Source organism: Platichthys flesus, chromosome 24 (genome assembly GCF_949316205.1).
Source record: "Platichthys flesus chromosome 24, fPlaFle2.1, whole genome shotgun sequence".
NCBI classification, from domain to species: domain Eukaryota; kingdom Metazoa; phylum Chordata; class Actinopteri; order Pleuronectiformes; family Pleuronectidae; genus Platichthys; species Platichthys flesus.
Window position 1 is genome coordinate 7,542,259 of NC_084968.1, and position 27,468 is coordinate 7,569,726.

The 27,468-nt window shown below is 42.4% G+C and overlaps 1 protein-coding gene across 1 annotated transcript in view; it reads left to right on the plus strand.

Annotated features, from left to right (window-relative positions):
* LOC133949941 (collagen alpha-1(XXV) chain) overlaps positions 1-26,829 on the plus strand; it is a 145,946-nt gene extending 119,117 nt beyond the window's left edge. The window contains exons 14-38 of the mRNA XM_062384044.1: positions 699-743; positions 4,925-4,957; positions 5,558-5,593; positions 7,372-7,416; positions 8,846-8,908; positions 10,041-10,109; positions 10,857-10,901; positions 11,279-11,323; positions 11,632-11,709; positions 12,283-12,306; positions 13,587-13,631; positions 13,804-13,848; positions 14,030-14,110; positions 14,225-14,287; positions 14,400-14,450; positions 14,947-14,973; positions 15,283-15,363; positions 15,708-15,743; positions 16,583-16,636; positions 16,742-16,795; positions 17,316-17,342; positions 18,158-18,211; positions 20,525-20,611; positions 22,242-22,280; positions 23,431-26,829. Coding sequence (XP_062240028.1) covers positions 699-743; positions 4,925-4,957; positions 5,558-5,593; positions 7,372-7,416; positions 8,846-8,908; positions 10,041-10,109; positions 10,857-10,901; positions 11,279-11,323; positions 11,632-11,709; positions 12,283-12,306; positions 13,587-13,631; positions 13,804-13,848; positions 14,030-14,110; positions 14,225-14,287; positions 14,400-14,450; positions 14,947-14,973; positions 15,283-15,363; positions 15,708-15,743; positions 16,583-16,636; positions 16,742-16,795; positions 17,316-17,342; positions 18,158-18,211; positions 20,525-20,611; positions 22,242-22,280; positions 23,431-23,433 — 1,230 coding nt within the window. The 3' untranslated portion in view covers positions 23,434-26,829. The remainder of the gene's footprint in view (positions 1-698; positions 744-4,924; positions 4,958-5,557; positions 5,594-7,371; positions 7,417-8,845; positions 8,909-10,040; positions 10,110-10,856; positions 10,902-11,278; positions 11,324-11,631; positions 11,710-12,282; positions 12,307-13,586; positions 13,632-13,803; positions 13,849-14,029; positions 14,111-14,224; positions 14,288-14,399; positions 14,451-14,946; positions 14,974-15,282; positions 15,364-15,707; positions 15,744-16,582; positions 16,637-16,741; positions 16,796-17,315; positions 17,343-18,157; positions 18,212-20,524; positions 20,612-22,241; positions 22,281-23,430) is intronic.
* The last annotated feature ends 639 nt before the right edge of the window (positions 26,830-27,468 follow it).

Sequence of the window (27,468 nt, forward strand, 5' to 3'; positions counted from 1 at the left end):
GTAAAAAGGTGACATAATGTTGCTTTAAGCGCAGGTCATGCTTACCGCTTATCTTACAGGAGACATGTATGTGTGGCATTGATTGATATTTCAATCAACCACAAGCTCATGGTGAGACTAGAGGAAAAGCCAGTAGATCCCCAGATTGTTCTGGATCCATTTCTCATGGACGATGACTGTATGAACAAAATTTTAAAAGGCAATGCACCCATCTTTCTTGGACCAAAGAATTTGACCCAACGCCGCCATCCCCAGAGCCGCTAGAGTGGCCAAATACAGCACTGACATCCAATCTACCTCATTCCGCTCAGATGGAAAACATGTGAATTTAGAAACCATACTCTACACAGCTGATGCCAGGAGTTCTCTGATCTCCACTTTGCCCCACGGAGTGTATTACATCATCTGAAACCAGTCCTATTTGAACCACGTGTGACGACCCTGCTAGTGACCAAAGGGAATTTAACATGCACAGTAATGGCACTTCATCTTTGCTGCAGCGTGCTCGGGTTTTTCCTCCAAGCGTCCATTAAGCTGTTTTACAGTGCAGTCAATCACAGAGAGGGAAGATTTGTCAAAGGCCCGCCGTGTGTTATGCATGTTCAGTCATGCATAACGATAAAGAAATCATGAAATCATGTTGTGCTGACACATTCTCACGATTTTTTTGTGATTGCCTCCGTGTGATTTCATCGCAGGGTGACATGGGTGAGGACGGTCCGAAAGGCGATACCGGGGAGAAGGTACGTAAACTCCACTTCCGTCCTTTCATTCTCTTTTGTTTAGGTCTTGGAACCTGCTCAGAGAAAGAGTCTGGCCGTGGCTGGGAAACATTAAAAAAAAAGATGTTGATGTCGGCCATCTGAGAGGAGAGAATAGCCGAGGTCAAGTACCATCAGCAGTCCTTTGTGCTTAATGGAGACTTAATTGCTGTGCTAAGCCAACTCTACTTCCTCCTGCTGGGATGGCTCCTGCAATAATTTGGAACCATTTATCAACGAGACAAATCAAGTTGGGATCCATTTCCAGCAAGTCCAGCTCGGAGCCCAGCTCTTGTGCTGGACAGATATTTCAGATTCATTATTCTCCCTCAAAAGCTTTTATTCTCGAGATTGTTTTGTTTTATTTTGCGTTAATTTACAGACTGCGTGTCCAGAATCAGATTACAAATCCCTTCCAGAACTTGCCACACTGCCTTTGTTATTATTATCTCGCAACAGCAGTATTTATGAAAATAAATCATTCCTATTTGCATTGGGTGATTCCATGGCAACATGTGGGCGTCTCTGCCCTTCAGATTTGATTTGAAGCATTTCACAAATGAAATAATTAGAGATTGGAACAAATGATCCTTTGAAAATGTTGATTCAGCTTCTCACACTTCTGGGAAAAGATACTAATTGTTCCCAAATTTGCCAAAAACAAGGTACACATGGTAACAGAGAACAAGCAGCGGAGAAATCCTGGATTAGTTATAAGAAAACAAACTGATAGAGCAGCATCAGCAGCAGAATAGAAGCGGTGTACTCAAAATGTCAATGTCAATTTATTGCTGCGCAGCAGAGAACAACTTTGATAACTTCTCACTTTATGGGTTCTCTGGTTTTTGAAAGAGTGCCGAACGCAGCTGCCAAGAAAGACACCGTTTGAGGGAAACAGATGCAGGATATCATATGTGGAAAAATGAGCGAACAAAAAAGGGAAAGTGGAAGGCGATAAAAGTTTGCGGCCCCAGCGCAGCTTTGATCTGTTCCACCTTAGAAGGGGAGAGGGGAGGTAGAAAAAAAGAAAAAAAGAATTGCAGGAATGAAAAAGAAAAATTGAGCGACATGGGAATTCAGACTCCTGTAGCCGGTCATCTGCCATTCATTCTTCGAGAGCAGACAGCCCCGTGTATTTTTCAATAAAAAGGGACAGAAAGTTGTGTAAAGAGCTGGAAGTCGTGCAGATCTTTTCATTCGATTAGATGGGATGACCTTATCTTAGCTGGGGGGTTTTTTTTACAGTGTAGAGCATATGGCGGGAATAATTGCTTTTCAATCAAGAAGTCTATCCAGATGAGTTTAACATATGTCACACGCACACACACACACACACCGTGGGCTGATTTATTTTCTAAGTGTGCACGCTGAAAGACGGGATGGGCTGGCGGTGAAACCTGCTCGTCGCTCCACGAGATGAAGCTCAACAGACTCTTGTGTCCGATCGACGACGGCTCGTCCCCTGATATTTATTGTTTTATGTTTGAAAGGAGAAACCGGAGAATAGAGGGGGCAGCTTGAGGGGTGAGGTGGGGCGCGGGGGGGGGGGGGGGAGCAGGGGAGGGCATCTTGTCTCCTCCAGGCCCGAAAGATGCCAAAGTTAACAATACACAGCACGCACTGCGGGGAGAGTGAGGGTAACACGGGGTGAGAGGTGAGGCAGCGAGCGCTTCAAGACGTCTAGCAGAGAGACCTCAGGGAGAAGAAGGATGTGTGTGTGTGTGTGTGGGGTGGGGGGGTAGCAACAAATACACATTCTTTAATATCGAACTGTGTCCAACATTCCCCACTGATATAGTGAGGGAGGGGGTTGGCTGTATCAGCTGCACGAGGATCTAAGGAGCATTGGTACCCCTCGTTGATTTGCAAAGTCGGTATTGATACTATCAAACAATATAGTGGAGTTGAAAAGTATCTTGAAATTGTACCTCACCAGCGTTTGAGTAAATGCACTCTTTAATATATTTATTACATGCTGTGATGCTGTTTTCCGAAGGCCTGTTCTTGTCCATCTCTGGCCTCCTCTTAACAAATCATTACCACGGTTAAAAGCTGGAGTTCTGAACCATTCACTTGGGCTGCACTCTGCATAAGTGTTTAACTAGACGTGAAATTAACTTTGACTCTTCTCATTTAAAAGTCGAACCTCACAGATAGGAATATTATTTAATGGTTTCTATTCTAGTAAAGTCAAATTTGTTTTGGGAAGTCCCGGGCTGCGAGCGCTTGGCTCTGGCCGACGTGGCACAGCGATTGGTATAAATTGTGAATCCTGAGATCCGGTCCGAGCCCTTGTGAACTGGCCTGGGTTCAGCCTGTTGGCGACGGCCTCTCTCTAGCCAATCGTAATCCGTGTTGCCTCACAGGTATCCAGGTTGTTGAGCTGAGGCCTCTGAATGTGGTCCCCTCTGCTAACGATCCTCATATGAAGTATGATACGCTATCTCATTCGCTGTCACCGGGAAAACAGCTGGAGTGTGTGTGGGGGGGGGGGAATGGCCCTGATTTACGAAAACATGCAGTAGAAGATCTTCACGCTATTATCTTTAAATATAAACTGACATCTTTGGGTGCCTATAACAAAATGGAGCTGCTCGGCTCTGTGGTTAACTCTCACGTTGTGGCCTCGCCGTGGTAATTGGCCCAGCTGGGACCTTTCACACCTCGACTCACCTCCCAACTCCGCCGCTTTTTCCGTCTTCACATTTCGTACTTCACGTGGAAGAGATCGAACCAGCGAAAACTCTCACGTGCTTGTTCAACTCGGTTTGGTGTGACTGAAAACGTCAGTGGTGTTTTATCAGCTCGGCGGCACGGGGAGGGGAGTGTTAATTGCGTGCGTGGCGTTCACCCGATACTTGTTTTCACATGGCGTGTGGTGACTCTCTGATTAAAAGTGTGTAAACTGTGCTGTTAAGTGGAATAAGTTCCTCATGAGCTCAAACTGGTGAAATTTAACAACACACACTAGCTTCCTCATGAGCTTTGCATCTTTTTGAACAAGATGTAACGATGAAGCACAGATGTGGGGCCCTCTTACACGTCCTTGCCAAAGAGAAACAGGTCCCTACTTGGATGTGTTTGTGGAAACAATTATTCAATGGAGACACAAAGACGTTAGAACAATTCCTCTATTATTATGATTTTTATGTCAACCACATCATGACCTCCATGTTGTTTCTTAAAGATGTAACCAAAATCATTTTAACTTCATAAAATCATGTGAACTCATGATCCTCTCAGATCATCTTCATAAAATTACACTTGTGAACATGTCCATATTAAAATTTGAATTATTAGTGTCAGTTTTTAAGATGGGGACAGAGGCGCCCCTAAGTATGCAGCAGAGCCCAGCTGTAAACGGTGACAGTTTACTGTCTGAAAAAAATATACGCCATAATTAAGCATGCCTTGTGTGCTATGCATCGTAATGACTGCCATAAAAAGCTGAGGGCGAGCGACATTCCTTCTGCAACTTTTGAGCATTAGGCGTATGTGCAGTGAAACCACAGTCCACACCAGAGCTGCAGACCCCGTCTCCTTCTCCGCGGTCCCTTTTCCCACCAACCGCCCATAATTACGCTTATTGGCCCCTTATTTTATGTCTGTTTTGACTGTACACTGCAGTAGTAGCGCAGTGCATCAGAGAGGGCTTGGCTCTGGCCGTCTGGGTTCTACAAAGGCGTGATTTTAAGTAGCGCTGTCGCCTTCTGGTTCCACACCCATACCTGAAGTGATGAATTGATGAAAGTGTTTTATTGGCTGCGTTTTGTGCAGTATATGTATCGGGCTCCTTTCCTCATGTACTGTCGGGAAACTTTATAGTGTCAGACTCTTGACAGTGTGAAAACCACAGCGCTGTAGTAAAAACACAAGCTTTCTAAAGCTTTTGTAATGAGGCGCATTTAATCTGAGCAGCATATAATCTTTCTGATTTAAATTAACACCCAGTTTTGTCAAGACAAGTCAGTAAATACAGAATAATGTCCTGCATTGTACAGAAAAACTCAGATTCTTTTATTGCTTGTCACTGTAATTGCCCGGTAATAAACATTGCCTTTTGTGACTGTAGAGAAATCCCCGTTGAGTATCAAATAACTTCTCTCACAGCAGTTTCTTCCATGCTGCACCTCTCTAATTTTTGTTTTTGCCTTTATCCTTAGGGAGATGCAGGCTCCTCTGCAGCTGGCATCAAGGTAAGAGCTGAACTACTGTCAGTTTCCTGAACTTCATAAGGAATTGGTTGCAAAGCTGTCATTCTGATGCTCTTAAGGTTCTATGGTCTCTCACACTCACTGGCGAAGCAGGGCCACAATTGGACAGACCAAGAAAGTTATTGCACGAGTACAGTTAGCTGTTGAGTTGATACTTTTTAGAGATTCACTCTTTTGTAAATTCAAACTTATTGGAGATATACATACACATACACTTAATGACAATAGTTTGAATAAGACACACGTAAGTAAGTACACACCACCGTGTTGATATATAGTTAAATTCAATTTACTAGGATATGCCCTAGTCATTTGCATCTTCATACATTTCCGGAACATATGCGTATCTGTGCCCATTTCTAAATAACATTGATTGTATTTAGAGGAGCCTAGCATCAAAATCCTTTCAATAGCAGCGTAAGCGTCTGTTAAATTAAAATACCTATAGAAATATGTCAAACTCAAATTACAAAATTCTAAGCCGATGATGCAGGGAAGGAAATCTTGGAATTGCAAATAACCAATACAGCCCAATGCAGAGATGAAGGGATTGAACAGAAAACTCTTTGCATGTAATTACAGGGTGAACCTGGAGAGTCCGGACGAAGTGGCCACAAGGTAATGACTGCACTCTGATCACATGTTGCTCCTAATACACAGTAGAAAGATGGTAGCATTAGATTAGATTCACCAGTGGTGATAGAACCGTTTTAATCATTAGGATCCCTTGAATATTCAGTGTTTGTTAAATGGTTTCTGTGTTGATACGTGAGCTAAAACACATTTGACGCCACAGCAGCAGAAAATAATTGAATGCAGTTTTCATGAATACAAACACGTTTTACGTTTTCAAGCTTAAGCTGAAGTCAGGGTTTTGACAACAGCATTCCTAACTCGGGTGAACCTCACTGTTTTAAATGTAATAAGGATGGTTATACACGGCAGGAGGTGGGGGTGGGGGGGGGGGGCTCACCCCCACACGAACGTCACAGCGCTCCGACTCGTTTTACATTTACTTTGGCCTGATACTTTTTCTGAGCCTGTGTAAGCTTCCAGGTATCTAACCGACCCTTCTGAGCACGGACGGAGTCTTTTGGATGTTTTTGCTTCGGCATCACGTGACCTGTATGTCCCGTGCAGGCGGGTCATCCCTTGATTTTGCTTTGCACCAGTCCAACTAAGCCGAGTTCAAGCTATGTTTTACCGGTATGATGTATTTCGTGTTGGTGATGAGGTACTAATAGAAACAAGCATGCAGCAGAGGAGGAGCTATTCTCCTGCAAAATCGAGTGCAGTATTTGTTCCCAGAATGCATCACTACCCCATTTAAATACACTTTTTAATCCTGAGTGCTGCACCCCATTAATTTCCGCTTCTCTTTTCTCTGTTTGCACAAACTGGTTCCAGAAATACAGAAAGGCTTTTGGCAAATGTTTTTATTTTTTTATTTTACACTGTGTTGCAAAGACAGCACTCGTGGCCGAACTAATTATTTTTCACTGCTTATCTTATCTCTCATTTTACAGACATTCTGCTTGTGCTGACAATTTACCGATTATATTTCTCATCATTACTGCTATCAGGAGATTGAGTTGTTGCCCCTATTACTATTCAGATGGTGGTGGTGTTAAAGTATTCGTCCACGAGAGAGACATTTTGTTCATTAGTTTTTACTACGCTTTCATTGGCCATAATGGAAATGTACAGCCCTGTGTCTGATCCCCAGAGTGCCACTATACTTGATCATTCTCGCGCCGCGCTAATCAGGTCTTTTCATATGTCATAAATACAATGGTCTTAACAGAGCGTTAAATTATCTAGAACTTTTGTTTTTGAAGGCATCGACGAGGCCTCATGAGGGACTTGACCGCATATTTTTCCACAGTTTGAGTAACTGACTGTGCGTTGCCCAAACTCGTATGTAACGGGGGGGTAAATGGAGTTCTCAACTTGACAATGACCCGACCTTGCCGACGGAGACCAAGGCCAACTCTCGACTGCCAAGCTAGTAACGGCCTCGACAGCTCTCTCCATCAGTCCGGAGAATCAGACACTTTTTCCTTCCAGAAAGCAGAACATTTTACACCTGCCCGAACCAGTCAAATCATAAAACAATAAAAACTACTGTTGCACTTTGTGGAGGGCTAACAAGCACTAATCCCGCTGTCGAGCCGTGGCTGCATGAGTTGCTATGAAAGTGCATGTGATAGTGCTCACCGCAACCAAACAACAACTTGGTCAACTTACACCCGTGGACAGCAGAGAGAGTACTTTTCAGAATAAAAGCAGAAAGAGAACGTTTTAAATTAAGCAGTAGAACCCCAAAGAGCCGACCGATGAGGCTTGACTCAGCTTAGCTTGGCTTGGCTGTAACATGTCACACTCTTCCTATGTAGGGAGAGCCAGGACTTCCAGGGCTGCCTGGACTCCCAGGGATAAAGGTAAATGCTTCGCTGTTTTCACCCTCAGTCATTCCACCCAGTGTTGTCCCCGTCCATCCGCTTCAGCCCCTGTCCATAGCAGATCCGAACTCAGCTGACCTTTCGTCTTGCCCTATGTACGACACGTCCAAGGTCTCATCATCCAGCCTCTTCTGCTGTGTGGGGCGCAGTCATACCTAAGCATTGATCCCAGAAAAAAAAAGGAATTAAGGAGCTTTGGCAAACTGACGAGGCCAAACAGTCTTTAGATCTGACCGTGCCCCAAGTCAGCAAGAAAACGGACTCATTAAGGTTTGTGAATAGCACAGAGGTCTATGAATTAATGATCAGACCCCTGCCTCCCTTGAAAACACTTTTCTGGAAGGGGCACTAAGAGGCTCACTTCAAAATACTACCGCTTATTAGGGAGAGGAAGTTTGATTTTTATTTATTTCCATTTTCTCCGAACTAGGCTTTTATTGTTGTAGCTAAGGAGCTTGTTTTCTTTTCTTTTTTTACTGTATCGTAAAAGAACAAACTCAAATGCACATGATATTTCGCTGCCATCAAGAATAGCAATCGCCCCAATGTACTTTCGGATCATTAGCTTGAAGTATATAACCTGTGAATGCGAGGAATGCTCAAACAAGCATGATGACATGATGCTTGTTGCTGTTTTAGATTTTTCTTCTTGTTTTGCTTGTATTGTGCTGGCCTTGTAAAAAAAAAAAGAAGAAGAAAAAAGCTCTTTCGTTTTATATTTTGTATTCTCCTGTTTTTACTTAGAAAGCCTGAATGCTTGATGGTGCTTTAGCAATATTTTGCTGACGTGGCACTCATGGGTTCCGAGTGCGGCTTGCCTTTTTGTTCTGCGGCACATTCCTCACTGTTTATCCAATCTAAACTTGAAGCCAGCGCTGGTTACCAATCCAAAGGCTTCCACAGCGGCCGCGGCAGGGAGGGGGGGGGGGGGGCGCCTGGTGGCAGATGGTTTTGCAATATACTCCAATTAAATAATTTCACAATCAAATGAAAATCAAACCAAATTGAGCGTCGCGCCTCGTGAAGCTCGCTCCTCGTAAGTGAAAGGGCAAATGCAAAAAAAAACACAGAACCTGGTTTTCTCAGAACACCTCTTCGTGTCCTGACGAGCTTCTAACCAGTTCAGTCGTTCCATGGATTACGGGTCATAAGTGGGAGTCGTTAATTTAGAGAAACCAGGGGATGAATTAACAAACCGCTGATCATTTTACACCCTTGTGTGTGTGTTTGATTTGTGCATGTGTCCCTGAGTGTCTGCACGTACCGACTTGTGAGCAGTATTGCATGCCTGTTTGCCCGTGCATCTTTTGTAGTGGTCAGTCACAGCAGGTGGCGGTAGAGCTTCACCAAAAAAAAGAGAAATAACGCTTTGTGGAAAAAGTTGTAATATTTGCTTTTTTTTCCTCAGGGCGAGCCTGGGTTCCTCGGCCCCCAGGGAGAGCCAGGGCTTCCCGGACTCCCGGGGACGAAGGTGGGTGATGCTCGGTGTGATTTATTGAGGTCTGACAATGGTATTCAACAGCTTTCAGAGACTTTTTTTTCATCACATCCCACCATTAAGGTCACTAATCCTGAGTTGAGGGTCTTATGATCTGTTAATATCACCATATCAATGTTTTCAAGACTCTAAGATTCTTTAAAAGGACCCAGAGGAGTTGTCAGAATGAGCTTATCCATTGCCTTTTCGATACGACACAATAATTATAGTTTGCATCCTAATTGGTTGTTTTGCATTGATTACCAACATGTATTCGCTCTGCATCATCCTCTGACGTACATGCACGTCTACATCTCATTTAAAGCTACAGCAGCAAGTATTTGATTTGATGGTTTTTCCATACTCAGGTCTGCTCACATGTTAGGGAGTTTCATTTAAACATCTCAGCCTCCAATAGTCTGTGGGTTTATTTTCAGGATGTCATTACCGAGCAGTTCGGTTTATTGACTCAACACTGCTGAATAATGGTTGTGTCCCACGCTGGTTTTGAGTATCAGCAATAAGTCATCAAAATGTACTGAGTTATACCACAGCCCCATCTATTGGCTCTATTCTGTCACTTTGCTGTAAGAAACTTGAGGGGCAATCAATTGAGCCCATACCTTCACCAAGTCAGCAGTCTGCTTATGAAACTGCATATAAACCAACTAGATCTGGATTTGTATCTGTCATATCTCATAAATATCAGATAGTTATCCATCAAGATCCATTAATTATTAACTTAGAAGTCATTTGCATTTTTTTCCTAAAAAATCCAACTTAGAGGACACAAAGTTGGATGCAGATTGTTTGTCTGGAGTTTTCCTTTAACCTTGTCAACCCTCACAGTCTACCTGCAAGCAGATTGTGCTGATTCTGCATAAATATGTACGATTCACTATATGTCGAGTAAGCAAAACTCATGAGGAGGGCGGGATGTTCTTATCGTAGATTCCTTCATTATGTCAGCACTGCATAACATTTAGGTCATTGACTCAAGCCTGATATTCCCGAAGGTGCACACGTCAGCAGTTCCCTCTAACTCGTAGATAATCTAGTTTGCAGGAGAACTACCTAAACACACTTAGAGAATTTTTTTGTTGTTGTGGTTCTTCTTCCTGTTTAGGGTGAGAGGGGAGACCACGGGCCACCAGGGAAGGGTGAGCGCGGAGAAATTGGATTTGTTGGACCAAAGGTGAGTGATTAATGTGCTCATGTGGATATTTCAAAGTCCTTTCTCTCATGTGGGTGATTGGTGTTTGCTGCCCTCTAGAGTATTCCTGGTGTAATGACACAACAAAATCTCAAAAGACTCAAGTCTGTGTGTAGTCAGATCTTTGAACGTCAAAGAAATTCTCCAAATGTGTAGTGAGATTTGTGAATGTGTGTGTGGATCTTTACACATTTTCAAATCTGTTAACCAACTCCCAAAGAAAAAACACTCGAACAACATTTTCTCAGAAACGGTGCCGTGGGAGGAAGTGAAGATTTGTCATCCTTCTGCCTTCCCAGAACAATTGTTTGTTCAATGCCTTTAGTATTGAATTCCTATAACTAAGAGATCTGTCTAAACGATTATGGTCTGATATAAGGTCAGGCTCTTTCCCTGGGGTCTGTGTAAACTAAACGTGCTGACCATTGCTTATGTCTGGCACTGGGACAGCAGGTAGCTCAAACCAATCTAAACTTCGGCGACCTAGGGATCCGTTTCACGTCCAATTAAAAACCCCACAAGTGAAACCCCTACTTGGTCAATGCCAGAGTCCAAATAAACACTCTCTCCATTGCTTGTTATATTTATATGGTGAATTTGGGTTGAATCACTAAAGAGGGTTTGTTTTGTATTTTTTAGTTTTGTGTTTATTTCTCTGATATTTGGCTTTCCTTTTGTTTTAATCGTTCCATCACAAATAAATAAACAACCCTTTCCTATTCATGGCAGGGGTCACAAGGAGAGACGGGTACACCTGGTCATAAAGGGTCAAAGGTGAGTGTGGCAGCTGTGTTTTTCTTTAAATACGGGTGCACAGAACATCCGATCTAAGTGAGCCGTGGCGTTAGGATCAGCTAATTAGACTTCGCAGCTGATGCAGATATCTTATTTCCACTCTTAGACTAGCTCAGGTCAGAGTCTTGAATTCATTTAGTTGCAGAGATGTCAAATACTATAAGATCTTGTACAACACATCATATGTTGAGACAGGTTTTTTCCAATGCAAACATTCGAATGACATAAAGTCAAATATGCCTATTGTTGTTGTTAAAAAAAAGTGCCAACCCACCTTTTGGGAACTGCTTTTAATGTTTGATTTTCACATGATTTTCTTTGAGCGCTGACATTTTTTGTTTGTCTTCTTGAATCAGGGGGAAACTGGAGATAAAGGAGACTTGGGAACCTTCGGCCCGAAGGTAAACATCTTTTTGAATCATTAACAAATCAATATTAAATTATGAATGTTAAAAATTATAAATAAATATATCCATAGCATTAAATGTAATAAATGCCTCTATTCTCCTCTTTCTTTAATGCTTGTATGAGGCTGCATACGGATGGATATTCAGATTTTGATTTCCTGCAAGACAGATTGTCAGTGTAACACATTCTGTACCACAAGGGGGCAGCATTCAATCCTAATGTCTCTGATGTTGTGCTTAAAACAAGTGTGCAGTGCGAAACAACATGCAGTGTTTCAAAGGTGTCTCTTAATGTTACCTAGGGCCCCCCTGGGCAGAAAGGAGACCAAGGTGCCACTGAGATCATCGACTACAATGGAAACATACAGGAGGCTTTACAGGTCAGATGAGTCTTTATTTGGCGCAGCTCCTTTACCTCTCGTCTGTTGCTTCAGAATGGAATATCTGGAAAAGTACATGGCACAATGAAAATGAGACCTTTGACTTCGATCTGCTTACTATTTCTATTAATATGGATGTGGATACGTAGTGCGAGTGACGGATGGGCATTTTAACAGCTGCCCTTATTCACATATGTAGCTTTTTTCGATATTTCTCTCAATGATGTACAGGTCTTTTCACAACCGTTGAAATCCTCAAACCACAAAAAACAAAAACAGGCTCACTAACTTGTTTTGTCAAAGAGGAGGTTGCACCTTTAACAGTTTAAAATGTGTTTGAGCAGACTGAATCAGCTCCTGCGTCAGTGTTTAATAAGAAAATGAGAAATGTATTAACATGATTCCCTATCTGTCTTCTTCATTATAGTCTAACATGTGTTGGTTAATGCAGACCTAAATATGTGTGTGTGTGTTGATGCAGCAATGTGCTGACGCAAAGGTTTCTTTTCTGTGTCACCTCTGCAATCGTATCTCTCATCTCCTCCCCCTTTCCACTCCTTTGGCCCACTGCAGAAGATTACCACTATTACAGTAACGGTAATTAGGCTCTGTGTACTCTGTGTATTGTTTTCATGTTCATGTTCCCCACGAGTGATTCGTCTGTTTCCTACGCATGGGCATAACCCAACCAAACCCCACCCAACCCCGTCTGGCCAGCGCTGCCCAGTTGCATTCGTGCTCCCTCACCCAGCAACACGTTTGCCTGGCGATGAATGAAAGTGCACTCGGTGCCTTGTTGATGGTTCTTTGTGACCAAGCTTTCGTGCTTCCTGAGTTGCTGGTTGTCTCCCTGAATGTCTGTTCTCCAAAACTCACACCGTCCATTTGTGGTCAAAATCCTACTGGTTTGATTTAATTTCATTTAACATTTGCTTTTGTGAAAATGCACCAATCTTTACTGGCTTATATTGACATCCTGTCTTGAACAAGGCCTCTGTCATAATCTTTTAAGGTTAAAGGTTCAATGTGTAAAGTTTGGGGACATCTAGTGGGGAAATTGCATGTGGCAGCTGAATACCCCTCACCTCACCATCCCCTTCCAAACATGAGGGAGAACCTGTGGTAGCCTTCAGTTTAGATAACTTTTAAAAAGAGATGGCGGCCTCCGTAAAGAGGATCCGCTCCGGATGTCAATATAAAGTCTTCAAATATAAAGGGCCCATTCTAGGGTAAAGTTAAACAACAATTTGCAAATAGATGATTCTGTATCTCATAATTATGTCATAGCGATGTGCTGCTTCTGCATAATTGTAACCAGCCCTGCTCCAGGATCAGAGCAGACGCTCATTAAAGGTTACGTGACACGCACAGTCATGACATCAGGGTTAAGGTGACGGAACCACCTGGAAGCAGGATCCGTCCTCATCGATCAATAACAAAATACATGTGATTGTCAGTTCATCTGCCATCTGCCATTAGGTCACATCTTAACATCAAAGTATATAATTCTTTCAGTGATAATATTACATATCAAGTAGGTCATTTATTTATCTACAAGTGGGACATCCCAATGGTTTCAGCACCCAGCTCCCACACACACCATCACACACATCCCCCCCAAAACTACTGTATGTTCCAAATGGAATGATCCAGCTAACATGTTCACGACTTCAGCATGTGTCTTTCAAGTTGAGCTTCCTGTTAACTGATCACTGATCGCTAACATATTTTGCACTGTATTGCCAATGGTCTCAGAGTGATGGTCAATGGTGCAGTGTGAAAACAGATGTTTAGCAAATGGTGCAGAACCTAGTGTTATTTGTATGTTGAATGGAGTTGTCTTGAAATCTCCCTTTTGTGTATCTCCTCCTGTGCAGGGTCCTCCTGGGCCTCCGGGGCCGATCGGACCTCAGGGTGTAAAGGTAAACAATGTCTTCCGCACTTGTGATGCCAATGTTGAATTTTTCCCTTGTGTGTGAATGGTAGCTTTTTCCCTTTCGCAGTCACAACTTAAATCTGCCATGCACTTGTCAACCAGTGTTTTTATAGCATTTTATAATGTGTGTGTAAAAACGTTATTTTCTCTTGTCCCAGGGGGATCGAGGTCTGCCTGGTCTTCCTGGACTCGATGGAGAAAGAGTGAGTCCTTATATTCTCATGTACTGCTGAGTTCTATTTTGAATTGGTTTTCAAAGAACTGTGACCTTTGAATATGTCGTTATATTTATTAGGCTGATAACTTGCACGCAAGGGACATTTTAGATCTCATTGAAGGGTGGTTACGTATAATGTTCCCACCACTTTTTGTTTCTTCTCTCAGGGCTATAAGGGTTCTAAAGGAGACATGGGAATGCCTGGAGCTTCAGGGGAAAAAGGAGGAACTGGTTTAACTGGTCTACCTGTAAGAACTTTGTTGTTTAAGCCGACTACTCTTTGAGATGCCTGACATGTTAATTGACACGAGGAATGTCCATTCAACTACTACACAAGTGTCATACAACTTTTTGCCCCTCAGGGTGTGAATGGGGTAAAGGGAGAAAAGGGCGACCTGGGTCTACCTGGTATTCAGGGTCCTTCCGTAAGCCAATTTCAACACTCAACTTTACAGAAAATATCAGTCACTTGTATTGAAAATGTTGTGAAATGCTTTCAGAACTTGTTTAACTGTAATACAAATGTTTATATTGCAGATTATTGGCTCCCCAGGGCCTCTTGGGCCCCATGGACCACCAGGACCCATGGTGAGTTCTTAAAACATTTAACTTTGGCACATTCCAAAACTCAATTAATTATATACTATAAATCTAAAAATGCAAACTATAAACATGAGATTCATACTCATTAAAACAGTCCAACATAAAAAAGCATATAGATCACAATGGTTACAATATGTCAATAATTAAACCTCCATTTATGCACTGACCTAGACATTTTATCTTTGTTGTTCTATGCTTGAAAAAACCTGAAGTACCAGCCTGCAAACTATCAACCACCTAAGCAACTGTGACTTTGTGTACCAGTTTGTGGTCTTGTTTGCACTTAGTCACCTTGATGCACTCAAACAAAAACACTTCGCAGCACATTCCCATGGGAGTTGTCACGACATGTCCCGTCCTGTTCAGCTCCACTAGCTGTTTACGGTTGTGTGGTATAGAAAGTAACAGCGATATATAGGTGATTAACAGACCAGCCAGCTGCTTCACAAACTTATTTTCTTTGTACTTTGATATTTTTCAGGGACCCCACGGTTTCTCCGGATCGAAGGTAAATCTCAACAACACAGCAAAAGCTCAGTTACTTCACAGAAAGCCCAGCTGCAACACTTTCAAGTCATTATGTCTGTTATTAATCCAACAAATTAAACTTTTAAACAAAGTCCTTTAACTTTTATCCAAAGTGTTTTAAGCATTTTAAGTAATTGAAACACCTCCTGCTACTGTCACAGGAGAGTGAACGTGCAGTAGGCAGACAAGTAAATCCTACAGGCGAAGTATAATAAAGCTCTAAGAAATCGGCTGATTGCAACTGTGTCATCATGTGTTTCCCCCCCCCCCCCCCCCCCACCTTCCCCAGGGTGAACCTGGATTGAATGGTTTGAAGGGGATGCGAGGGGAACCGGGTCACAAAGGGGATCGTGGACCTCTGGGTCTCCCTGTAAGTACGGCCACGCCCTAGTGAATGACTCCAACCACCGAGCCTCATCCCTTTGTATCTCCAGACACACATAGGAAAATGTCTTGATAAGCCCTGTCTGATGTTTTGTTGTTGTTGTTGTTGAGTGTGTGTCTGCGTGTGTGTGTGCGTGTGTCTGTACTGCCTTTGACATTTTCTGTCCTCATGTCCATTTGTCCCGGCCTGACTACTTCGCCAAGCTTCCTGTAACGCACACTGTGTAATTTACTCGTAGTGAACCCTGCCATCAAGCTGTCCTAATAACAGTGTTCATCTGGTACTAATCCCGCCTTGTTCATGTCACTCATACCTCCATAACCACGCAGGGATCCTCCGGCTTGGACGGCAAGCCCGGAATTGGGGTGAGTGTCAGGTGACCAAGGGGCTTCACCACCCAACCTCTGTCTACCTCTCTCCCGCTCACCCTCCATACAGTCCCCTGTCTTTTACAGAGGACAAAATAATGACACAAGTATTAATAAATAAATAATAAATGATTTCAGAAATAAATAAATACATAGATAAATGGAAAATACCTAGTTTGCGTTGGAAAAGTCGAGTTCTGTATTTCTACGGTAATATATCTTTTGCCACAATTTAAATTTACTTTTACATTCAATATTTATTATTTAATTTATTTATGTCCGTATTTCTGAGTCTATGTCTTGATTAGGTCGGCGGGGTTAACTTACTCTAAATCCAGATTGTTAACACTGTGGAACATTTATTTATTTGTGTCACTTTTTTGTCCTTCTTTGTCTCCCTCAGACTTTTTTTTTTTACCCTTGTCACCTCTTGTATCTCATTCAAAGAAAAGTTAGTTTGATGTTTTCCTTGTTGTTGGGTCTCATGACGTGAGCCACACTGAGTTCAGTTCAATGACCACAGGCACAAAGCTGTGGTCATTGGGACAGGCTCTCGACAGGCTCTCGTCTGTCCCGTGTTTCATTAACTCAGCATTAACACACACTCATACTTTAACCGTCAGCAGTGTTGTGAATGTCCTTTTGTGGCCAATGCACGTGTATTAGCTGTAAAGCCTATGTGCTGGTTGTAGGTCAAACCACGCGGGGAAATAAATGTGGATGTCAAACATGGCTCTTGCTCTCCCATCTATTCGCTTGGAAAATCAACTTTATTTTGAAATACCTGCTACAGTTGGATAATGTAAACTGACTATGGCGACGCTGCTCTCTTGCAGGGAATGGATGGACCGTCGGGTCCAGCTGGTCCCGCCGGGCCAAAGGGGGACATAGTAAGATGGCCCTTCATGTCACTTATGACACAGTGTTTATATAACCTCATTTTAAATGGATCATGTGGGATTTATATGATGACAACACTGATCCATTTGTGTTAGGGTGAGAGAGGAACACAGGGTGAGCCAGGACCGAGGGGACCTTATGGACTACCTGTGAGTATCTTATCTCCATTTTGTACGTGTGTGTGTGTGTGTGTGTGTGTGTGTGTGTGTGTGTGTGTGTGTGTGTGTGTGTGTGTGTGTGTGTGTGTGTGTGTGTGTGTGTGTGTGTGTGTGTGTGTGTGTGTGTGTGTGTGTGTGTGTGTGTGTGTGTGGTTACATTACTTAATCTCAATCCATGTATGTGTATTTGTGAAAAAGACACTCCAAATGCCTTGTTGTAAATCCACAAAGGAATCTGCAAGTGTGTATTCAGGACCTATCTGTAAATGTGTAACAAATCTGTGAATGTGTACATAGATCTGTGAATGTGTGGATAAATCTTGGTGGAAATGTCTAAGAGCTTTACTCTGAAAGCTGGGAATACGTTGAAGTCATCAGTTACAGCTAAAGCCGGCCTTTTACTCGTGACTTTTTGGAACATGTCTGCTCCCTTCAGAAACAAATCCACCTTCCTTGCTGTCGTCGAAATAACAGTTCTAGCTTTGTGACGCCTGATGTTCTTTGTTTTCAGGGAGCTGCTGGAACACCAGGCTTGGACGTAAGTCAGTGGAGCTTTATCCACCCAGAGACACAAATACATGAATAATGTCACACTGAATCGAATGACCTCCTCCAGTGTAGGGATGCTCAGACAAGAAAAAACAAAGCTTTAAAATAAGGACAAACACGAGAAGGTGCAGCTCTCCTGAATCGAATGCAACAACAGGACTCAAAATGCACAAATAAACACAGCCCAAACCAGCATTTTAATCAAGTAATGGAAAATACCCCCTTTCCAAAAGCCCCCACTCTTATTGACCCTATTCTGAAGAAGACATTACTCCAATTATGATGTTTTACTAATGGAATATTCCTTTCATTTTCCTGTTCACATGTAACAGAGCAAAGACTGATTATGACTCATACATTTCACCCTACTACTTGTTGCCACTCAATCCAAGGGCATGTGTTGTAAGACGATGTTGCAAAATGCTGTGAAAACACCAATCGGACATTATAACGTGATTAAGATGTCTACATGTTTACGTAATACTCAACTTTTGCGACGTCTTTTCAAATTGCTTATCCTGAGTATGACCTTATTCAAGTTAATCAGAAATGTAGAGTGAGTGATGCGTCACCTCTGGGTGCTAATCCAGCCGATCACTGATCAACAGAAGAAACTGGATTTTCACTCACTCCAGCTTTTGTTGTTGCATCTGATTCTAGGGAGTTGCATCAGAAATATTGTCTTTGAGACTCTTTTTCTCCCTTTCTAGAATTCAGATTTTAAAATTGTGTTTCGTTACGACGATGAAACCCCCTGCTTGTGTTTGCTCGGTGAAGTAATGAAGCAGAGTTGTACTCTTACAGGGGTTGGCAGGCTTAAGGGGAGAGAAAGGCGACGATGGGGAAAGAGGAGAAAAGGTAGATGTAGATATGATGTGCTGACTTGCTGAACAAAGCCGTTAACATTGCAGAGGACTGATGTCAATGGACAGTGATGGGACTTGTTGAGGTGTCGATGTAGATGTAGTCGAGTTTGAGACACTGAATACTGAGGGAATAACAACACTTTATGAAATGTGAAACATATTGTCTGCATCCTAATTAATTGATAGTTGGGTTCAGGTAGGCTTCACTATAAGTCTGGTTTCAGATATCTCAATGCCAGTGCTCTCAGATCAGCTTTTGTTCAACACCTTTGAATGATTTGCCATCTCATTACTCAAAGTCACAAGTCCACTCTCATTCTCCAACATGTCCATTGACAGCAGGCTCTTAGAATTCACTCTTCTGTTATTTCCGTGCATGAACTCACCTTTCACTCCAGCCTGTCGATAACTCTTCCCTTGCGTGTGCACACAGCAGTCGTAGTCTGTTCGTCCCACTTTTCACTCGTTTCTTAGCTGTTTTTGTTTTGTTTAGAAACTGTATCCCATTCCTGGAACACAACGATAGAGATACTTCGTAAGCAGTGTTGCCATAGTTACTTTGAAAAAGTAACTTAGTTACTTTTCAAGTTACTTGCTTTTAAAAGTAACTAAATTAGATTAAAACTTACTTGATTTTAAAAGTAACTAAGTTAGATTACAAGTTACTTTTTTAGTTACATTCAGCAGCTGCCGACAACACCCCCGCCGCCTAAACATAAAAATGACAACCGGTTTAGCCAACACTCGCTTTATTAGAAACCGCCGGAGCCCCCCCCCCCCAGCGGACCACTAGAAGGAAAGCCCCCGCACCGCGGACGAGCACCTCCCCCACCAAAAAAACGTCAAGGCGTGCCGCACACCGAGCCTCCGGCAGCGTGGTGAGGAGGGCGACGGGGCGACTGGTCCCCCAGCCGCAGGACGTGCCCAGCGGTTTAACCACAAATACCGAAATAGTAACGCGAGGTGACTTGGACAAGTAACTTTAATCTGATTACTGGTTTGGAAATAGTAACGCGTTATATTACTCGTTACTGAAAAAAGTGGTCAGAATAGAGTAACGCGCTACTAAGTAACGCGTTACCGGCATCACTGTTCGTAAGTAAAGGCCGAACCGAAAGGAGACGGTCTGGTCTATTGAGGATGTCTGGAATCCGTGTCAACTTCCCTTGTTTTTTTTTTATATATGTCCCGTCAGCTGTTCGATTGAGTTACTTGCGTTTAAAAGTGTAAGCATCGGAAGTTTTGCTCTCGTCACTTTCCCGCGGCTCCATGGTATACGTTTTTTTTGATTGATTATTTATTTAAGCCTCGGAAAACACATTGAGGAATAAGACCCTCATTTACAATGGTACAGAGGGTACAATGAAGAGTTAATACATGAAAGACAAAAATAAATAAATAAGAATGAAATAAATATGCATATATATATATATATATATATATATATACAGTAATACAAGGGAAAATGTCATAAACAATCATAAACAATCATTTTTGACGATTCAATAAAATACTATGGTTAAGTCAACTAACAGTTGGCTCGAGAAGTGTCCACCTGTTGGAGCCATTGTTGATAAGGGAGGAAAGGCCACGCATGGAAGAGCCTTCAAAATCAGAAAGCCTCGTCACGCCGCTGTGACCCAATCAGATTGTAAGTGCAGCGAAGCAAATCGCAGCGTGGCTTCGCAGAGAGTTCAATGTCGCTGAACTTTGACGATGTTTGCTTCACTTTACGCATGTGTGGCCTTTCCCTTCGGCCCGGGTGGTATCTACACAATAAACAACTGTTTTTCTGCAAATTCATCCCGTTCTAAAGTAGAATCACATCCAACATCTCATCTCATGACGGCTGGAATCGGACCTGTGATATTACATCGGCTACTTAAATGTTCTTGTCACACCCTCATTTATATCGACTAACGTTTTCCAACTAATGATGTTTGACCCTTGAAGGGATACAGTTTGAACTTTTTCCGGTGTGTCGTAGTATTTAATTCTGTCTCTCTGGAGGTTTTTTCCCTGCTACTCTTTCTCATCCTTTGTGCCCTTGACTCCCCCTTTCGGCAATTAGCTGTTTTCCACCTCTTCCCACTGTATTACTCCCCTATTGTCCTCTATCTGTGCTGAGGAATGTTTTTTTAGAATAACCAGTACTGTCTGGTATCCCCTCCCATCTAACACTGACCATGTGTCTTTTTCCTAAACATGGGCCTCCCTTTTTAATCACTCCCCTCCTAATAGCAGTGCTGTCCCCAATGTTCAACAAAACAATGATTTTAACTTGACCCAACCGTTGTATCCACAGGGGGAGAAGGGAAAGAAGGGCAAAAAAGGGCCTAAGGGGGAGAAAGGAGAACAGGGTGCCCCTGGATTAGATGCACCCTGCCCATTGGTATGTCCGAACTGCACGCTGTAGTGCAGTCGTCCCGAACAAGGGCAGAGCGCCCTGTGGCGAAGCAGATACCCAGCTTCCGCCAGACAACCTGACACCAACCCGAGACCATTTATTTCCAGAAACTCTAAAACATGTCATCAGGTACTGATGATGACGTATATATCTGGGCTGGAATGTGGTATCGGCAAGCTCACAGGGCAGCTCCTTCCCTCGCGCCCCCGCCCGTGTGTCTGTCGTAGCGGACAGGCGCAGGGGTTAAGGGTCGTCCACCTCTCTCCCAGTAACACTCCCAGGTCATCTTTGCAAACAGGGTTTCCGGGGATTTAAGGGTGAAAAGGGGGATCCAGGGCAGCCAGGTCTGGACGGGCTGGATGCCCCGTGCCAATTGGTACAGTATTTCTCTTTTTCCTCAACCTTGTAACCCATGCATGCCTCCTCACCTTCAGTCACTGCAGAGACCGTGCATGACCTGAGAGCACAGCAAGCATGAGTACACATTATTTTAACCACAACTACATTACAGTTCATTAAATTCATTAAAAAAGAACACGCACCACCAGTGATCTCCCTAACTCTCTTACCGCAAGCAGCCTACTATAGTGACATCTTTACAAACCAAATATAGAAAATACACATATGGCTCTTAAAATCTATTCCTCTAACTGAATCCTTTCATTCCCTGGATTAAAATTTGAGAAAGAAATAATTTCCCATTTCCTTCAAGCTGATCTTCCAGTGACCTTTTAATCCGGCACTAACACAGACTCCCTGACTGATGAGTAGGGCACATGGACCCCTCCTTTACTCTGTTAACTTCCCTTTTCCACCCTTCCTGTATTTGTACCAATTGGGCCAGACCGTGACAAGAGGGGGGAAAAAAATTAAGACATTTGGAGTAGACAAAAACATAGATAATCTTGTGATTATGGATGATTTCTTTTTCTGGAACAATGCTGTTTAATGCATGGAAGCTGTGGTCAAACATAGAAGTGATACTGAAGGATAGCATTTGGGTGTAATGAGGCATACTGTGTGTGAATAACGAAATGAAAGAGCAGTAATGGTGATAGGTAAGAAAACATCACAAATGTCATCTCATTAAATTACATCTCCAGTCATTTACATGATCCAGCTGCCATAACTTTCCATTAAGATAAACTACTGCTTTTTCTTATAGTGGACCCAATTCCCATTGTTTTACATTATCTCTTTGCTAACTGTGGGAACCAATAAAAGAAAAGCGTAGTATATATTGTATATTCATATTTTGCCATGCATGAGATGTATTATGATGAGTCCTGCATGCATGTATCTGGAATTTAGATTTGGTTTAGATTTAAAATAGTTAAGGATGGAAAATGTAGTAGAGTAGCTTCAGTGTAGTAGTTAGGCATGATGGGAGATTCTGTCATATCATCTCCAACTTTATGATGCAGGCTTGTGTGTGTTTCTTTTCATGTGTTTTAAGAAATAGTTATATGTAGTGTGTAATAGCACAAAGTCGACTCATTCATCACACTCGTCGTCATCTTTGTGTGATCTTCGTGGGTTACTTATAACAAATGCTTCATTTCCTCTGCCCTTCTCATTGTTGTTTTCCCTTCCCTGCCACTCTTCCTCTCAACAGGGCCCAGATGGATTACCAATACCTGGATGCTGGCAGAAGGTAAGAAAATTATTAGTCAAATCTAAAATGTCAGAAAACATTACAGTCCTTTGTGTGTTTTTGGAAAACAGAGCTTTGGTCAATTTACTGGTTCTTGAGCAAGGCCACGCCTCAACAAAGTGCAATTTAAATGTTGTTGTGGAAAATGGATGGATGGTGAGGCAAGGGATTAAGGTAAGGATGATGTCTGATATGCTGGTCAGGAAGGAGGCCGGGCAGACGGAGGGAGGGAAAAAGGGGATGTAGGAATATAGAGATGAGGGAAGTGGATGAAGGGATGAGGGAATAGGAAGAAGGATGAGGATGAAGGGATGTGGGAAGAGATGAGATAAGAAGATAATGGGATGAGGGAATAGGAAGAAAGATGAGGATGCGTGAAGAGGATGAATCGATGAGAGAACATAGACCCCTATATAAAGATGGTTGCTTCGTCCAGTTTCCCCCCCTATCCGGAAATGAGGTATCCCGCACTCAAACTCCGCCATCTTTAGCTTTTGGAGCCAGAGTCTGTACAGTATAGTGACCGGGGGGTGGAAACATGGTCCTATCGATGCATGTACTCGACCAATCAAGAGTGGGTCTCAGCTGTCACTCATGAAGTTTCACCTCATTTTTATCGCATCTATTCTGGAATGCTACCTAAAAGGACAGAAACCATCTTTGGGAACTTCCCGTTTGATCCATGTCCCAACAATTACTATAAGGATTTATCACCTATACTGCAGCCAGCCACCAGGTGGCAATTGAGCTGCTTTGGCTTCACTTTCGAGGAGCTTACACGTCGTCCATCTTGATACACTGTTTACGGTTTGGATGAGCAGAGGGAGGGATGAGGCGGACGGATGAATGCAGGAAGGGAAAGGAAACGTTGGGTTGAGAAATCAGAGACAAACGGAGCGTGATGTGGTTGAGTCGTGGCCCTGCTTCAGAACCAGTCCACTTAAGTTCCTGCCTAGTTAATAATATAATAAATTTAGCTCTTAATATTATCTTGACTTGTTCGATTCGTTGTGCCTCTTCATGTTTGCATGGGTTTCCTGTCCAGTCAGTCGCCATAGCTCGATGTTTATACCTCACTCAACATTGTACAAGTCATGAAACACACTGAAATCGTCTTCATGTCATTCTCTCTCCTGTGTTTTTCTTGCAGTGATCACTCTAACCCGAAACGCATGGAGTTTGTAAATAATGCTTCTTTTATGGTATTTATAGTTTTTTTTTAATGGGGGTAAAAAAAAAAAGGAGAATAGTCCAAAAGAGAAAAGAAGAAGTCTATTTGTACAATGATACAAAAGAGAAGGAAAAAAAAAAGAGATAACCGTCCCTAAGCTGCTTCTACTCACATCGCTGTGTGAAAATCAAAAACAAAAAAACACGTGTGTGTGTGTGTGTGTGCGCTCTCGCATCCACGTCGTGGTGGTCGAGTTCAGATCCTCGGCTGGCGGCAGAACTTGTCTCTTTGGAGTCATCGCATGGCTCAGAGTGGAGTGTCGCAGCCCAGCCAGATTCTCGAGGGGGAAAGGAGAAGGAGGAGACGGAGGAGGAGGAGGAGGAGGAAGGGGATCTGGACTGGCTCTCTAACACCAAACGCTATAGGTGTTTTGTGTGTTTCGTCTCACCACCCCCTTCACGCAGCATCATTTTCTAGAAGACAAAAAAAAAGACTGTGCCAAACAGAACATTGCACCCCTTACCCACGCCCCCCCCCCCCCCCCGCAAAAGCATGAGTAGTGTACTGAATCTATATTTATATGTATTGTACATACATGTCACTGTTTTGTGGTTGCGTCATGGCTTCTGCAGAGAAAGAAACACAACACTAACATGGAAAAACAAACCCAGAGCTCTAAATCAGTAATTTTTTATTTTTTATTTTTTTTTGCTTTCCTTCAATCTTCCCAAGGGAATCACGCCGTGGCTGGTAGCCTGAAACCCCTCCCCCCTCCTCCCACAGAAAGTAGAGCTGTTGGTTATTGTTGCTTTATTGTGGTGCGGCCTGCAGAAGGGTCTGACATCTGCAGGGGGTTGTTTTACTGTTGCACTTGGGGCCCAGCGTCAGAGGCACCGCATGTCTCCGGAGGGGGGGGGGCAGGAAGACAAAACAAGGATTTGGGACCGGACAGGTCTACTCGGGACCCCCCCCCCCTCTCGAAGGATTCTGCAGGGGAGTCGTGGAGATCTGCCTCTCAGGGTCAACGCCGAGCGCATCAACAGATGGCAATCACTTATATCTTTACTTTTTTCTTTCTTTTCTTTTTCTTTTTTGCTCTCATTCTTAAAAACAATGTTTGTATTTTGTGTATAATAGCCTTTGGTGCCTCAAGCTTTTATTCATTCCTTTTTATCAGAAACTTTATATGATGTTTTTAATTTGAGGGAATGGTGTTGATTTCAGAAGGGGTAAGCTTTGGTTGTATCGTTTTGAGGAGATGCTCTGTTTCTCATTTCATTTTTTACAGGATGTTGAAATGGTGTGAAGGTTTGTAGCTTCAGATTGTGTCCATCAGCCTCCGTGTTTTTTTTTTGCGTAAGCGCTGCTGCTGAGGAGCGATTTTTCGTATTCAGGCAGATGGTTATCTGTTCCACCTCAAGAATTGTCTTAAACATATAGAAAACAGAAAACATGTCAGACAAGCTGCAATTGTCAGTTTCCGTAAATGGAACCACAAGCTAGGGCGTGGCCAGTTATGTCACATTCCATATCGAATGGAGCTAAAATAATCGGAGCTAGATTTATTTTTACACCACACCCTCGTTTTCACGAATTCAAATTCCCCCCGTCACGGCTTGTGCTATGCGAGGGGACACTCGCACTCTTTTTCTTCAACATTGCAAACGTATCTGTGAGTGATATACTGTCAGGGCGGATGGGGGAAAAAACAAAAACCAACATTTTGTTGTGATGTAGCAGCAACCACAGGTGGACTGGAGACATTGTCTGGTTTTCTGTTTGATTGTACGGTTCTTCTCGTCATTACAAAGAACGGAGACACACAGATCATAATGGTGCTAACGGATAGTCGGCCCAGTTCACATGCTCCAACAGTGGCAAGAACAACACAACAGGTTTCTTTATTGTTGTTGGTTTTCTTTTTATGTATGTAACAATTTAAAGTTTTTTGTGCATATATTTGTGTCAGTATTTTTAAATGGTACGTTATTTATTTTTTTCTATAATTTCTTACATGAAGGCATTTATGGTTCGGAACAGCATTCCTCTCAGTAGTTTTCTTTTTGGGGCTTTGTTTCTTTACCGGGCGAAGGCATTGTGAAACAGTTATGCAAAGCGGCTCAGCGTGAAGGAAGTTGGTCATTTTTTTTTTTTACAAATAACAGTGTGCATTCAGATTATAGGCCTTATAATGGAATACATCTGCTTTTATTTAATTTAGTGGGTCAGAACGCTAAGTATGACTATAAGGTACCTGGGGCCCGAGCGTTGATGGGCCCAGCCAATGCAACCACGCTAAACATCACAGCTTTCTCTTTCTCTCTCTCTCTCTCTCTCTCTCTCTCTCTGCCTCCCCTTTGCATTGAATGTAGTTTGATATATGTATAGTGGATTATTATTATTATTACTGTACTGTTAAGATGTGTGCTCATTTGACAATAAGTGCAATTTATACTTTGGTTAATGTGCGTAGCATCAAATGCCGCTGAACTGTCACACGACCTGTGATCTCCTTAGCTCCATTTGTTCAGTCATGCTGCCCCGTGTTACCACTACCTGGAAAAAGAAAATGTTTATTTACAAAGAAACCATTATGAACACGGACCTTTCATTGAGTCTCAAATGATTAACTCTCCCTTCCCTCATGTTTTAAAGTGATTTTCCAATACTTCATATTTAGGTTTTTCTTTTCATCTTGTGTTTTGACATCCGGACTTTGTTACAGTATTTTGTTCTCACATGGTGCTGTATCTTTAGCATGTGCAGCTACATTTTTCTTAATGATTTTTTTATTTGATTGACTCTGTTTGCGTTTGTTTGATGGTTGCGTTTCCTGGTTGAAGTTTCACATTCTTGATTATTGTGCTGTTAGTGGAAGTGCCAAAAATGTTATTTTCTTGTCAGTATTAGCAGGGCGACTGCACATCTGGGTATTCGTCAGTGCTCGGGGGTCTTTCGAATTTCAGAACAAAGTGTCGCTTTGGCATAATTGACTAATCTAGCGCATTTTTCAAAAAGACAGCACTGGTTACTGGTGAGTAATTGGAACATCTCATACTTCTGTACCCTTCCGATGCACCGCAGCCTTACTGAAGTAACTATTTTGCCACATTCTCTCCAAAATAAAAGACAGTTGTGGCTCAAAATGCAAAGTAAAATCCACTTTGTTGCTTTTTTGGGTCACAGCCTCCCATTCGTTGTGTTGTGGCACATGTTAAATTTATGTTCTGCATTTGTGTTACTCTTTTCTTTTCTTTTTTTTACTCACTCGATTGATATTTCTTTGAAGACCCTTGTGTTCACACAATCTTATATTTGAAGTTGACATTTCATATGACTGTACTGTTGGAGCCAAATAAATGCAGTCTTTCAAATACATCATGCAACCGACGCGTTTTTATTACTGTTCTTAAATATCCTGTTCACTGACAGATATGTATATCTACATAGTTTGCCCCCTGCTGTAAGGAAGTAGACTGTAATATGCTGGTAAGTTAGTTCGTTAGTTCGTTTATAGTTGGCTTATTTCCCGTTAGCTTAGTTTGTTTGTTTGTATGTTTGTTTGTCTGTTTAGTTTAATTTGTTAGTTAGGGTTAACTTTGTTTCTTAGTGAGTTTAGATTAGTTAAGCTTTGCTAGTTAGTTAGTTTCTATGTAACCAATGGTTACATATATATTAACATTAGCTAATTGGCGGAATTAACGACATTCACATGTTGTAGTTTAAATATTTGATTTAAGTTTTCTAATCCCTCTACTTAAAGTCCTGCAATCACAATGTTAAATAAAAAAATAAATGACACAGGTTGTAGAAGAACACTGGCATAAAACACCTAAAATACTGATACCACAAAAGTAATTAATGTATTTTTGGAATAAATTAAATTAAAATGGACGAACTCTGGAAGCAAATGTTCCTCAATTGCAGCTAAAGCAACACAGTGTGCAGTTTTTCTTCGACCAGCTGCACAACACCTGGCGAGACGCCAGTCCTCACCGGTCCTCACACGTCACTGCG